General features: G+C 35.3%; 3 protein-coding genes across 4 annotated transcripts; 2 read left to right on the top strand and 1 right to left on the bottom strand.

Annotated features, from left to right (window-relative positions):
• Positions 1-1,609: 1,609 nt before the first annotated feature.
• Positions 1,610-4,563, bottom strand: LOC133860936 (uncharacterized). Of its 2 annotated transcripts, XM_062296611.1 has the most exons (5): positions 4,023-4,563; positions 3,399-3,573; positions 2,521-2,798; positions 2,281-2,393; positions 1,610-1,946 (listed from the first exon to the last, which is right to left on the bottom strand). In XM_062296611.1, exons 1-4 carry the CDS (start codon positions 4,452-4,454, stop codon positions 2,286-2,288), a joined length of 993 nt encoding a protein of 330 aa, XP_062152595.1. In that variant the 5' UTR covers positions 4,455-4,563; the 3' UTR covers positions 1,610-1,946; positions 2,281-2,285. The 2 variants fall into 2 exon arrangements, with proteins under 2 accessions (XP_062152595.1, XP_062152594.1); XM_062296610.1 differs by lacking the exon at positions 1,610-1,946 and having other exon boundaries at positions 2,066-2,393; positions 4,023-4,562.
• Positions 4,564-5,030: 467 nt separating this feature from the next.
• On the top strand, positions 5,031-10,404 carry LOC133859953 (cystinosin homolog). The gene is made up of 8 exons (XM_062295542.1): positions 5,031-5,467; positions 5,585-5,717; positions 6,344-6,433; positions 6,550-6,674; positions 8,125-8,167; positions 9,316-9,433; positions 9,522-9,571; positions 10,037-10,404. The coding sequence occupies exons 1-8, from the start codon at positions 5,349-5,351 to the stop codon at positions 10,184-10,186; spliced, it is 828 nt and encodes a 275-aa protein (XP_062151526.1). The 5' UTR covers positions 5,031-5,348; the 3' UTR covers positions 10,187-10,404.
• A 422-nt stretch (positions 10,405-10,826) lies between these two features.
• LOC133861271 (cystinosin homolog) lies at positions 10,827-14,167 on the top strand. The gene is made up of 8 exons (XM_062297017.1): positions 10,827-11,139; positions 11,248-11,380; positions 12,182-12,271; positions 12,396-12,520; positions 12,965-13,007; positions 13,407-13,524; positions 13,604-13,653; positions 13,867-14,167. Exons 1-8 carry the CDS (start codon positions 11,021-11,023, stop codon positions 14,011-14,013), a joined length of 825 nt encoding a protein of 274 aa, XP_062153001.1. The 5' UTR covers positions 10,827-11,020; the 3' UTR covers positions 14,014-14,167.
• Positions 14,168-14,709: the final 542 nt, after the last annotated feature.

Consider the following 14,709-nt stretch of genomic DNA (forward strand, 5'->3'; position numbering starts at 1 on the left):
GCTTATTTTTCGACATTTTCAAATCTCAATTTTTTAAAAACGCACCCCTTGCCTACAATTTTAAAATGCATATTTTTCTATATTTTCAAATTACAAATTTTTCAAAAACGCATTCTCAAATGATATAGTTTCTACGAATTCATTTAAAATCGCATTTTTGATCTGAAAAACCGTAATGCCAAACACACTCTTACTATGCTACCAAAATAAAATATCAACAGTCAAGTCTAAGTTGGTGAAAAATGATAGATTTAATCTTTCTTTTTTTCCTAGGCGAAAAATGATAGATTTAATCATTTATATTATTATTGTTCTAACAAAGCAAAATCGAATAACTTTGATATTGTCCATATATAGATGATAATTAATAACTGGTAGCTAATCATGAACATAAGATTAATCTCCTCATATGATTTTCATGAGATCTTTTTAGACCTATTCAAAGGTAAAGAAACATTATAGACCAACCGAAAGATGAGATTATTGTAATCCCACGATTATAGGATGATTCTTTACATATATTAATCAACATATATAAAATTTGTACCATAGTTTCTAAGCCATATCAAACGGATTAGGTTTACTCTTCTCCTTACTACAAAGAAGCCTATATAAACAGATGATATGAGAAAACTTCACCTACTGTGGAGCTAATCACGAGGATGAAGTTGTTGGCAGTAGCTTGGTTTTCTGTTTTCATGGTCTCCATTGGGGTTACAACCAATATTGTTCAAGCAAGCACTCGTCTTTCATTTGTCATCGACTCTCAACCATTTCAATATGTTACTGTAACAGGTGATGTAACTGAACTTCCTTGTTCTATTAAGGGAGTCTGTTTCGGCATAAAATATTTTTTTGCCGAAAAATGTTTTTAGTTGAAAGTATAAAGTGGTTATTTTTTGCTATTTGTTTGGGACCCTGAAAATAGGTTGAAAAATATTTTTCAGGGTTTAGCTCGTATGAAAAATTGTCAAATATTTCTTATATTTTCATATAGTCTAAGGAGTTGAATGAGCTGCAAGAGAGAAAGAGAGAGAGAGAGATAGAGAGAGGACAAAGAAAAGTTGTAGAGGAGAGTATGTGTGAGAATAAAAGGCCTGCGAGAGTAAGATTGAGATTCAATGTAATTATTTGCCTATATGTGAGAGAGGATCCTTGTGAGGTCTACTTGCTCAATCAGGTGTTCGAGCAGCCCAACACTTGCTCAGGTAGGTAAACCTCATAAAGAGCCCTCTCACAATTGCTTACTCGGGGTGCAGAAGAACGACAGAAAATGATTTACACAAATGAGAAGTATAAACCATTTTACGCTTCTTTAAGTTTATTTATCTTAGGGCTCATTTGGGATTGTATTTAGGAACAGAGATTTTGAAAAAAGAAAAAAAAAAATTATTTTCAAGCTTTACCCAAAAGTGCATTTTAGCCTTCTTATTTTTTTTTACATAAAAGTCAAAGAGTACTTTTTGAAGTTTTACCACACATACCTATTTTGTTTTGCACAATTTTCTATGCATTAAAATTACTTTTTAAGCTTCTTAACTCAATCACATACAAGTCTTAGTCAACTGAAAACGTATTTAGATTAATTTTTCGCCGCCACAAACACTCAAAAATAGAAAGGGAAAAAAAAAAAGAAAAAAATTGCGCCAAAACAAACGGTCTAAGTTTAAGCTGTCAATTCCCTGACAAGGGAGCATTTTTAACTGCTGCACTTTATTCACTAAATACAGTAGAAGTTTCAGAAATCTTACTAAATAGTGATGGGCTGTAACGTTGGACTTTCTTCTATAGGATGCAACAATGACTGCGATACAGCATGTTGTAGCTGTGAGATCAGGAAACAACCACCACTATGTGTGCAATGCTGCCAAGAATGAACCTTGTCATGCAGGTTTGCTTTTAGGCACTGAGACTGGTTTTGCAGATAAGTATTATTTCTGCAGTTCCTGTAACCAACAATTTGTCATCTTTTCCCTTTCTAACAAATGAGGATTTTGTAATTGTTTAAGAAGTTTCACTTTTTGATTGTGCTTATTAAGGAAATTGCACCATGATAAGAATACAATTGCACCATGACTTCTCTCTATTATTTAAGCGAAAGATGAATTACAGGGTATCCACATTTCCATGTCAATTATTTCATCCACCATAACAAATTCTAACAAAATCTTGAGCATTACTTGCATGAAAGTTGTCGAGATCTATGACAACCAAGGAACTAAAACTAGCCAAATAGCTAGCTCTTAAAACAATAATTGACAGAAAGAGTATAAGATGTACGAGGGTTATATCTTTCGGGAAAGACCAAGGAATACAGCAGCTGATGAGATCTGCACCCTGAGATCAGCAATATCCACATCATGGCCACCTTCAACAAGACCCCACCCGTCCACCTGCATAGATATAAGGAAAATCTATAATAATTTGGACGAACAAGTCACGGGCTACATCCTAAAGTATGTAAGCTTTCGTGTCTGTGTGCAAACAAGGGATTAGAAAAGGAGGGGGGATGATGAGAACCTGCAAATCTTCTTCAATTCTAATCAACTCAATTGCTTCCTCAATCTGCAATTTCCCACGAAAGATCCCGACAGCAATAATCAAAGAATGTGCTGCAGATGCAATGGCATCAATTGCTGCCAATTCACAGTCATCCGATTTCTTCAGAATGTTATCTATTGCCTTTATGAGACCATCCTCCTGCTTTCCACCAAAAAAGCTGTAGTAGACAACAGGCTTAAAGCCAAATTCAGACTCTACCCAATCAAGTAAAGGATTGATTTTCTGCACTTGACATTCTACAAAAATTCGAAGATACTATAGGTTAGATAAGGGAACGCTTCTAAAATTTAACCCAGGAAGAAGATCCATATCCGGCAAAAGATCATATATGTAAGCTATTTATGTAAAACACTATATTAAACCTAACTATTGTAAAATAATGCACTTTAAAACATGTGGGTCATTTTGTGAGCACTTTTGAACACTGTATAGTTATGATTGGAAGGAATTTTGCTGGTACTATTTTGACATTCTGTATTTTCATTTTGGATGAATTTTCACATATGCAGGCGGAACAAGGACCAACCAAGGCATAATTAGGAAACCTAAATGGAAAATTCAATTTTTTACTACGAAGTAAGTAACTAAGAGAAGCATATCAAATTCCTCTAACCTAAAAGTAAATTCTTACATAGAGGAAGGATCAACTGCAAAATTTATAGCTTAAAAGTAACACAGCTCAACTCAAGAAAATATGCAGAAAAAAGACATCATTACTCATAAGAGACATAAAATATATAATCTGCCTCAATTACCATGCATTGAAGAAGTATCACACGGAACAAATACACATGATAATTTAACTCAAGATGAAGTACATAAGTACAATAACATACCATGGACACCACTTGTCAGATTATTATCTTCCGGAGCTCGACAGAAGACCAAATCTTGATTAAACTTCTTCATCAAATTCTCAATAATCTTAGTGCGTGTGAGTGGAACTCTTTCCAATGCAGTACAAGCAAGTCTCATTAGAGGCATCGTGAAGGGTCTGATCCCATCTGTTTGCTACAATAATTAAAATCTCAATACACAGCCCCCTTTACATAAGGCACACACCAACTTCACAAACAAATCCTCGAATCAACAAAAATATTCAAAATTTCAAGAATTACAATAATATGAAAAACAAGCAAAAAAAAAAAAAAAAAAAAAAAAAAAAAAAAAAAATTCTACACAAAAGCATAACCCAAAACAAAGAGGAGAATTTTTCTAGAGCATTTCAGTCACCGTAAACCCAAATATCCACAAAATAATCCATTTCAGATAAGATAGCAGTGGCACAATCCTAACTGAAAAAAATAAATAAATAAATATAATGAAGACAACCCATCTGAGTTTAAGCAAATCCGAAATGACCCACAAAAACATTCAACTCAAATACCATAGAAACCGAAAGAAAACTCAAAACTTGTTATAAATCAGAAAATCATATAAATTTGGCTATACCCACAAACCTGGTATTCCCACTCAGCAGCAATGGCCTTAGCTAGAGGCAAAGTAGGGAGCTTGAGGGGCCTCTTGGAGGGCGTCTTGAGCGTCCGATAATCAAGCATCACCGTCCATCCAATCCCATCTTCAGCCTCTCTGATCTTCGCCTCCTTGTAGAATCTCTTTCCCACTATAGACCCCGTCATGAACGACATCGGCATCGTCACCGATGAAGACGACAGCGTTTCAGGCTTCGACCTCGGCGCCTTGACGTAAATTCTGTCATCGGAAGAGAATGTGAAGGAAGAAGAAGGGCCGTCAGATGGGAGGTCTTGGGCGGTGGCGGTGGAGGTGGAGGTTGTGAAGATGCGAACGTGGGATTGGGATGAGAGTGCTATGAGAAATGTGGGGTTTCTTCTGAGTGAGTTTAGGGTTTTGTTAATCAGAGAATTGGCCATGGATTTGAGATTTTTGTGTGGGTTTTTGCTTCGGAGCTTGCTCGCCGGAAATGGTATTCTGGCCTACTTTGTTAGGGTTTTGACTATTTTGACTTTTGCAGTGGAATTGGGCTCTTGGGAAAACTCCGGCCCACGTATATTTTTCACATGCAGTCATCTACTCCGGCCCACTTATACACGTATAATAATTTTTTCAATGTTTCGCACGACCGAAAATATTAACTTTGATGATTAAAAAAAAAAAAAAAAAAAATTATTTATTTAAACTTGTATATAATAATAACTTCATTATTTAATATTAATTTATTTAAACTTATATATAGTAATAACCTCATTATTTAATTTTACATATAAATTTAAATAATAATCTAAAGCGTCCATTACATCATATACAAATAACAAACAATAACCGCACTCAATAATTACAATAACCATGTAAATATAAATACTTAAAAATAATAACCTCGCTATACAAATACAGACGAATCCAACTAACCGTGGTCGCATACGTGCCATACGGCGCTCCCATATTTGAGATGTCAGAATAAGTTGAGGAAGACATTTACGTGACTTTCATCTTTCCCAAAAGGGCCATAAAAAAGGATTGAATGAACGTGACAGTAATATCGTCTCGGTTCATAGGCTTTCGTAGAGGCCAATGTATGTGCTACAACCACAAGCGCCAAGCGGTTCAGATTCGATGAAATTTTGGCTCCAATCACAGCGACCGCGACGGTAGCAGCCTTGACTTGCCCAAGTTTTTCAGGCCAAAAAAGTTGACAAAAAAAAAACTGAATTTGCTGCTTGTCAACCGTTTCACACAAACGTGTAAAACTCTTCATTGGATAGGCTTTTAGGGGAATTCCCTGGTCTCTCAGAGAAAGAGAGAGGGAAATGGCTTCGTGGAATTCAATTCCGCTGGAAATCACGTACGAGGTTCTGGGATGGACAGCTTTCCTCTCATGGTCGATCAGTTTCTACCCGCAAGTGATTTTGAATTTCCATAGGAAAAGGTAGGTATTACTACGACGCAAGCAATTTTCCATCATCTTCTCTATCAGCCTGGATTTCATTTCCATGGTTTTTAATTTTATTGTTGTGCTTTTTCGGTGGTGGGGATGTGAACGTAGTGTGGTGGGGTTGAACTTCGATTTCGTGCTGCTGAATTTGACGAAGCACTCGTCGTATCTGATATTCAACGCGTCCCTCTACTTCAGCTCCGCTATTCAGAAGGAGTACTACGAAAAATACGGCTATGGAGAGGTTCGTTGCTTTCTTCTTGTAAAGGAACAGAAGAAGAAAAATCATTTATTTCAAGTTTTCAACGAAGAAATTAAGTTTTTTTGTTTTTTTGGGGGGGGATTCTACCCAGTGTACATGTAGTCATATTACATATGATGTTGGCAGTGATGGTCTTGGATTGTGGTTGAGATAGTGAATTTGAAGCTCTGAATATTTGGATTTGATTTTAATGGCAAATTTTAGTTGAAATCAAAATCTTATTTCTGGGTGAAGCCATTTCCGTCATGAAGGTGATGTGTTTGTTCAATTTTTGACAAGCGCAGCTAGAGCAGAAGATTGGCCTACATTGGGCTTTCTATAGTAATTCTAGTTTTTGGGCTTTCTTAATTTCTATTTTTGAATTTTTTGATTTATTCATTTAAGTGAAGATATTCACTTGAAATACGGGGGCTTTATTTACTTTTGTGAAATGTCGAGGTAATTTGTTTTGGTTTGGTTTTAGAACAAGGAATGTACAAGTAGCAGTATCTAGAACCAGAATAGCCAACTTGTGCATATTAAAGGATGGGAGCTTGAGTTGGTTTTTGATGCTCTTCACATAAAGGATTAACCCTTTATTTGTATTGTTGTTTTTCTAATTATTGCAGATGATACCTGTAGCTGCAAACGATGTCGCTTTCTCTATACATGCTGTTCTTTTGACAGCAATTACCTTGTTCCAGATCGTAATCTATGACGTAGGTGGTTTACTTTTCCTCACTGAGTTCAGATGTTCTTTTATCTTATAGGTGGGAGATCTTTATCTTAGTAATCTTGTGAGTTTAATCTGGCCTTTCTTGCTGGTCTTGTACAGCGCGGAAGTCAGAAGGTTTCCAAGATAGCTATTGCGATTGTCTCGGCTGTGTGGTTATTTGCTGCTGTTTGTTTTTTCATAGCTTTGCCAAAACATTCTTGGCTTTGGCTAATTTCCATCTTTAAGTAAGCTGCTCTCTTTATGATCTTGTAGATTGAATTTCAACTTCATGTGAGTGGCAATGATGGCCGACTAGTACTAGTTCATATTTGCATAGGATGATCATTACATGCAAAGGGATCTTCTTCTTCTTCTTTTTTCTTTCTCGTTACTTTTATGTTTCTTTTTCACATCAACATGGTATCTCGGATTAGCACTTCGCCTGTATTGTAGTTTGACATTAAAGTTTACCATCAATGAACTTTCAAGATCTGATCTGAGTATGCCTTAGCACTAGTAAGATTGAAATTGCCACATATCTGGTTTGGGAAGGTGGACTTGTCACTAATGCTATGGCATATGCCAATAAGTTGAGCATGGGTACAAATTTACTTGGTGTTTGCCCCTATGTGATAATGTTCTTCATCGTGTTGGAGGCCATCCTCTTTCATCTCTATTATCTCCATCTCAGTTGCATTCAGAGTGTAAAGCTTCCTAGCATTTCTTCAGCTGTAAATTTTTGGGCTATGAAATGCTTTTCACAGGCAATGTTCCTTGCTACTTTTGCTTTGGTTTTACTTTGTGCGATAAGGTTACTCCATATTCATTTCTTAAGCCTCAACTTCGATCCGATAATGACCATATTTAATATATAATCTTTCCAGGATAGAAATTGCTAAAAGCTTATGTGTTGAAAGTTAAAGAAACTCTAGACTCCTCTCCTTACATGTAGGACTTTTCTCTTTACACTGGTGTGAAGGCCTTCTTGGCAGGCTAGCTAAGCCTGTGAGGATTGGAAAAAACGAGCTTATTGCTGAATTACTGGAAATTTGGCATGATGCTGCAGATGAACTTAGTGGCTCTCGATAAAGGCCTTCTTTCACTTGATTAGAGGGAAATCTCAGAGTGATATATGAAGCTGCTTAGGTTGAAATTAGACCCCCAAACAGTGTGCAATGAATTGTCCTATTTTGGGCAAATATGGAAGCAGATAATTGTGATCTCTGTCCCCCAATCTTAAGGGGAAATGTCTTCTGTGTACTTATCCCCAAAAAATGGGGCATTTTCAGATAGTTGCCTTTTTTCTGTACTTATAACATCATAACCACCCCCCCCCCCCCCCCCCACCCCCCCCCCCCCCCCCCCCCCCCCCCTCCCAACAAACAAACAAAAAACGAAAAAAAAAAAAAAAAAAAAAAAAAAAAAAAAAAAAAAAAAGACTACGGATTGCAAACAATAATTTCCTATAATTTGAGGATACCTTACTGTATTTTAAATTGGTTATGATGTGTAATGGTGAGAATACTAAATTAAGTGTTTTTTTTTATCTTCAATGCCTATATAGCAGAAACTTGATTAAATTTTCTCTGTTGACTTCATTACAAAAGTGCTGTCTTTGACTACTATTATATTGTTTCATGATTTCTTGACCTGTGGTTAACTTTCCTTTCTAAAATGAATTCAATTATCATGCAGCTCAATTCAAGTTTTCATGACTGTCATCAAATATATTCCCCAGGTCAGATTTGTTACCTCTTTATGTCATTTTGTATTAGTGAAGGAGATGTTGAAAGTCCTTAATCTATTGGCTATGCTGATAGACCGACTCTGATAATTACCTTGTATCTGAAAATCCATACAGGCACTGACTTCATATTTTTCTAGTCATCAAATATACGAACTTCAATTTACTTAACTTGTCTTGTGGGTGCACAGCAAAAGAAAAGAATTAGGACGAGAGGACCTGGGTTGGATTTGTTCCTTTTTTAAAAAAAAAAAAAAAAAAAAAAAAAAAAAAAAAAACCCCCAAATGAAGTGTCACAATCTTATGAAATGGTGACACTGACATATTTTCCAAAATAATAAATTATGTAGGATTGCGAAACATCATTTAGGGAGCAAATTTTGGGAAGTGCAGCATTTCTCATTATGGGAGGCTATGTTATTTTGAATTGAACTTTGCACCACTTCTTCCAATCCATTTTAATAGTTCTCTTTCTGAACATCCTTGGTTGCAAATTAAAGTTTTTGAATTTAGATGCCTTTCAATTAAGTGCCATACCAGTGTTTGAAGAGGAACTTTTTTGGGGAGGACTAGTATGATGATAACTTTACCTCTATTCGCCAGTGTTTTTATTTGGAAAGTGGGATCATTTTGAATCGATAGCTTTATGATTGTTCAATAAAACTTTGGGTGCTTGGCCAAGCCTCTAAAATTGGACTTTGTTCATCATGTTTCACTTAGCTCCATAGCCTGGGCTCTTATATTCTTAAAAATTTGGGTGTGAGGATAAGCCTCTCAAATTTGACTTTGCTCTTTGTTTTTTATTTAGCAAAAGTTGATTGCTACCATGGAACATCGAGAGTGAAATAGAATTGGGTTCATCAGTTTATGAATTATATGCTTCTATTATCATAATTAAGGCAGTATCAGGGAATATGCAAATATATAAGCTGAAGTCAGACAGCTTACTTACATACATGGCTTTGATGTGTCCTAAAATTGTTTTATGTTGCTTAGTTGGGTGTTTTAGTTGTCTTTACCTCAGAAGATGATTAAAAGAAAAATGATTGTAATTGATTAACATGTTGTGATGGACTCATTACCTTTATTAACAACTGGAGTGGCCATCCATATTGTATTACTGAATTTGTTATGAAATATAGGTCCTTATGAACTTTATGAGAAAGAGCACAGATGGATTCAGCATTGGCAACATTTTACTCGATTTTTTTGGAGGTTTAACAAATTATGGACAGATGGTTGTGCAATCTATAGATCAAGGTTTGTTATTTCTTCCTCAACCCTAGAGTCTGCCAGCTGAATTTGTCCCTCATGCATAATACATTCCTAAGCTTGTTGCTTTTTGCAGGTTCTTGGGTAAACTTTTATGGAAACATAGGGAAGACGTTACTATCTCTGGTATATAATATTCTTCCACGTCTCTGATTTACTTTCACCTTTTTTACCTCATACTTTAACTCATATTACTAATTTTGTGCATACATTTTCTCATGCTTTTGTTGTTGGATTTTAATTCAAATTGTCATTTTGATGCAAGAATTTTTTTGCCAAATATTTTTAACTAATTAAAGAAAGAAATTTAGTGAAAAAGGAGTTGATCGTTCATTTGTACAGATTCTGGTAAAAGTAAAATTCAAGGTAGAAGATGATTATTTGTTTGAGATATAGTTGAGACCAATCGTAATAAAATATTTGTATGCATCTTTACCCCTGATTTTTCTTTTATTTTTAAAGATTTTTTGATATTTCATTGGTCAGCGAAATTATTTATTCTTAAGATAGAATATGTTGCTGCAATCATCTATATTTTTTGACCTTCTTTTCTGTGTATTTGAAAAGATTGGATGGAATTTGTTGTTGCAGGTCTCTATATTCTTTGACATTATTTTCATCTGTCAACATTATGTGATATATCCTGACAAGAAACCTCAAGTCTCTCCTAAACTGATCATCGAGGAAAACAGAGAGCCACTTGTTAAGCCTTCTGATCACCCGCAATCAGAAAATGTATAAATCTCCGCTCGGCTCATAATGAAAAAAGTTAGTTAAGCTTTATGGTTATTTTACACACAAACAAATGATCTTATGCGAAAGGCAGTCAATTGTCGACAGATACTTATGATGTTAATGTTATTTGAAAATGAGTCAAGCTTTGTTGTAATTTGCATTTACTTTTTACCTCTTGTATTATGTGATTATGCGAAAGGCGATCTTGATCGGTGATCCTTTAATTCTACCACTCCTCAGTACACATGTACTACTATTAGTGCTCGGAATTAGGCACATCAAAGATTAGGCCAAGCAAGCCGTATAGCCTGTGTTTTGTTGATAATATGAAATCGTTTGAAAAGCTACGTACTTGAGTGGGACTTGCACAGTTGCACTTGCCCCTTCCATGATTCCATCGATGCTTGTCAGATATATCTACAAAAATTGGAATATATATATATATAATTTACACATTCATCTCTTATAAATTAACTCACATATTCAATGGTGAGTTTGTCAATTATTTCTTTTATAGAAATAGACAAAAAATAGCAAAAGATGAAACCAACCATTTGATATATATATATATATATATATATATATATAACAGCTGCGAGGAGGTCATATATGCCAGGTGCTTCACATGCCAGTGGACGTGTAGGAGATAATAAAAAATCTGAAAGTGTGCTATCCCCATAGATTAGCTAAAAAGACATAAAGATGCCGCGCATTGGACGTTTGCAATGAAATATAAAATTCTTAGGAGACAGCTACTTCAGACCAAGTTGTCCTCAGAGGATGTAGGAAAAGAATTGAAGTTTAACCATTCATCGTTTCCTCTCTCCGACAGGGAGAGAAATGGCTTGGTGGAACTCAGTTCCGCTGGAAATCACGTACCAGGTTCTGGGATGGACTTCTTTCTTGTCGTGGACCTTGGGTTTCTACCCACAAGTCATCTTGAATTTCCGCAGGAAAAGGTATTATTAATACATTGCCATCTTCTTTCTTGGCCCGGACTCTGTTTCCAGATAGCCGTGGCTTTTAATTCTGTGATTGGGTTTTTTTGTGTTGGGGTGTGAACGTAGTGTGGTGGGGATGAGCTTCGATTTTGTGGTGCTGAATTTGACGAAGCACTCCTCGTATCTGATATACAACGCGTCCCTCTTCTTTAGCCCCACTGTTCAGAAGCAGTACTACGAAAAGTACGGCTATGGAGAGGTTCGTGCTTTCTTCTTGTAGAATAAAGAAATATTCATTTTGAATAGAAACTCTTGGAGTTTAGGATTCTCTATGCATGTTGTCATATTACATGCGGTGTAAATTGTATTGTTCGTTCTTGGATTGTGATTGAAATTGTGAATTTGAAGTTCTGCTTATTTGGATTTGATTTTCATTGCAAATTTGTGAATGCCTAACTATTGATCCAAAAGCCTTATTATTCTTTGGATACTAATTTGATTAAACCCTTAACAATTAAGATCGCAACATTTCATAACGCTTCCAAATGCGAATGTTCATGGTCCACTCTTCGTTGGTAGTGTTTTATCTTTTGGCGGTTCTGCTCACTTATTAGTATTCGATGACATAACACTACGTCCGTATATAATATCAAAACATTATAATCTAGCCTATAGGTCGCCTCCTCCGTAACATGGTATCTGTTATGATACTGATCGTCAAAGGCCTACCCATTGATTAAAAAACCTTTTAAGAGTATTGGATACTGATTTGGTTAAATTTTTAACCTTTCGAATCGTAAAAAAATTCTAGTAGAATAAAAATGTCATTTCTGGGTGAAGCCATTTTATTATTTTAACCAACAAGGCGTTGTGTCCATTTTGTGACTTTGTGCAACTGGCGAGGCAATGTTCAATTGCTGAGCAGTGCCGCTACTGCAGAAGATGTTGGCCTAGAGTATTTTCCAAACATTTACTGAAAAACGATGATACCTGTAGCTGCAAACGATGAAAAACAATGTTCATCCCTTTATTTGTTTCGTTGTTATTCTAACTATTGCAGATGATCCCTGTAGCTGCAAACGATGTTGCTTTCTCTACCCATGCTGTTCTTGTGACAGCACTTCTCTTGTTCCAAATTGTAATATATGAAGTAAGTGTTTTACTCTTTCTCTCTGAGTTCTATCTTCTTTCATCTTAGGTGTGAGATAAAGATCTTGGTAATCTTGTTAGAGAATGGATTGTTCAATTTGACCTTTCTTGATGGTTTTGTGCAGCGCGGAAGCCAGAAGGTTTCCAAGATAGCCATTGCAATTGTCTCTGCTGTGTGGCTATTTGCTGCTGTTTGTTTTTTCATAGCTTTGCCAAGTCATTCTTGGCTTCAGCTAATCTCCATCTTTAGGTAAGATGTTCTCTTTAGCCTTTTTGTACCTTGAATTTGAACCTTAGGTGAAAGGCAATGATGGCCAACAACTTGGTTCATATAATCTCAAGTGATTTTTTTTTCTTCTTTTCTTTCTCTTTTACAATTATGCATATGTATATTTCTTCATATCAAGATGATATCTTGGATTACCATGGTGAAATTTACCATTAATTAAGTAGAGCTCTAGATTGAAGTTTACCATTTGATGAACTGTACTGTAGTTTATATTGCTTATGATATGTAATGGTGCAGAATGCTAAGCTAAGGTTTTTTTCCCATATGCCTATCTAGCAGCAACATCCTTAAATTTTCTCTGTTGACTTCATTACAAAAGTGATGTCTTTGATCATACAGTTTCAAGATTCCAAGACCTCTGGTTGAATTCCCTTCTAACTTTCTTTGAATTCAATTATGTTGCAGCTCGATTCAAGTTTTTATGACAGTCATCAAATATATTCCCCAGGTCAAATCTGTAACCCCTTTAGGTTGTTCTATATTATTAACTGAAGGATATGTTGAAAGGACTCAATCTATTGGCTATGCTGATAGATGCAATCTGATAATTGCTTTGAATATGGGAAGTCCATACCAGCAGTGGCTTCATATTTTTCAAGTCTTTACCTCATAAGATGATTGGGGGCGGAGGAGGATACTTGTAAATGCTTAACATTTTGTGATAGTGTGTTAGAATATAAATTAAATGATTAAACTTATTCATTCCTATCAGCTTAAGCGTTCAGAACAATTTGGGATTTAACATATATGTTTGAACCTTATTTTCGTTATTCACCTCTCATTTCAATTAAATAATTCACATGTTGAACCTCACTTATTGTATTGATGAATTTGTTAAGAAATATAGGTGTTTATGAATTTTAAGCGCAAAAGCACGGATGGATTCAGTATTGGCTATATTTTACTCGATTTTTTTGGAGCGTTGACAAGTTTCTTGCAGATGGTTGTGCAGTCTATAGATCAAGGTCTATTACTTCATCTACCTTTCCATCTAAATTTATCTCCCGTGCATAATACATTCCTAAACTTGTTGCTTTTTTCCAGGTTCTTTGGTGAACTTTTATGGAAACAAAGGGAAGATGTTGTTATCTCTGGTATAGAATATTATTCACTTCTCTGATTTACTTTCACCTTCAATGCCTCCTACTTCAACTAACAGTGATTGATCTTGTGCATACATTAATTTCTCTTTCTTTTGCGATAATATATGTGGTAGATGACTTTGCCATGATTATTCTGTTATTTTCAAAGATTTCTTGACATTTCATTGATCAGTGAAATTTATTTTGTTATATATATATATGCAGGTATCCATGTCCTTTGACATTATATTCATGTCCCAACGTTTTGTTCTCTATCCTGTCAAGCAACCCCAAGTCTGTCCCAAACTCATGGAGGAAAGCAGAGAGCTGCTTGTTGAGTGTCCCGATCGCCCGCACTCAGAAAATATATAAAGCTTAGCTGTTAGCTCTGTTCATAATCTAAAAGTTCAGTCAAGTTTTGTAATCTTTCTCAACAGAAACAAATGATTTGATTTGGAAGGCAGTAGCTACGGGGTATGAATATTGTGTTTGTGAGTAATAAGTAATAAAGGTATTTGTTCCACTTTCACGGAGTAGACAGAAATTTCCTACAAACCAGTTTGTAAGAAAATTTCCTGCAACTCACTTATAAGATTGACACGTGTCCCTTAGCATATGAGAAACACATGTTATTTAAATAGCACATGCTTCTTACATGCTTTTTTAGTAGTATTTGTAGGAAATTTCCTGCAGCCCACATATAAGATTGACATGTGTCTCTTAGCAGGTGAGAAACACATGTTATTTAAATAGCACATGCTTCTTACACGATTTTTTAATAGTATTAATAAAAAAAAACACGTTCTCACATGTTTAAATAACACATGTCCTTTTTGTATGTGAATTATAAGAAATTTCCTACAAATCTATCCGTATAAATATTGTCTTTAATCTCAGTTGTGAATTGTTTCACAAGTGGAAATTGTTTAACTTGTTCTATTAAACCGACACATGTCTTTAGAGCATGTAAGTAAGTATTATTAAAAATGTAACTAAGAATCATGAGTTTGAAGGACACGTGTCACTTTAATAAACCGAGTTGTTTAGAATAAAACTTTGTCCTTAATT

The sequence above is a fragment of the Alnus glutinosa genome, chromosome 2, assembly GCF_958979055.1.
Source record: "Alnus glutinosa chromosome 2, dhAlnGlut1.1, whole genome shotgun sequence".
Taxonomy (NCBI): domain Eukaryota; kingdom Viridiplantae; phylum Streptophyta; class Magnoliopsida; order Fagales; family Betulaceae; genus Alnus; species Alnus glutinosa.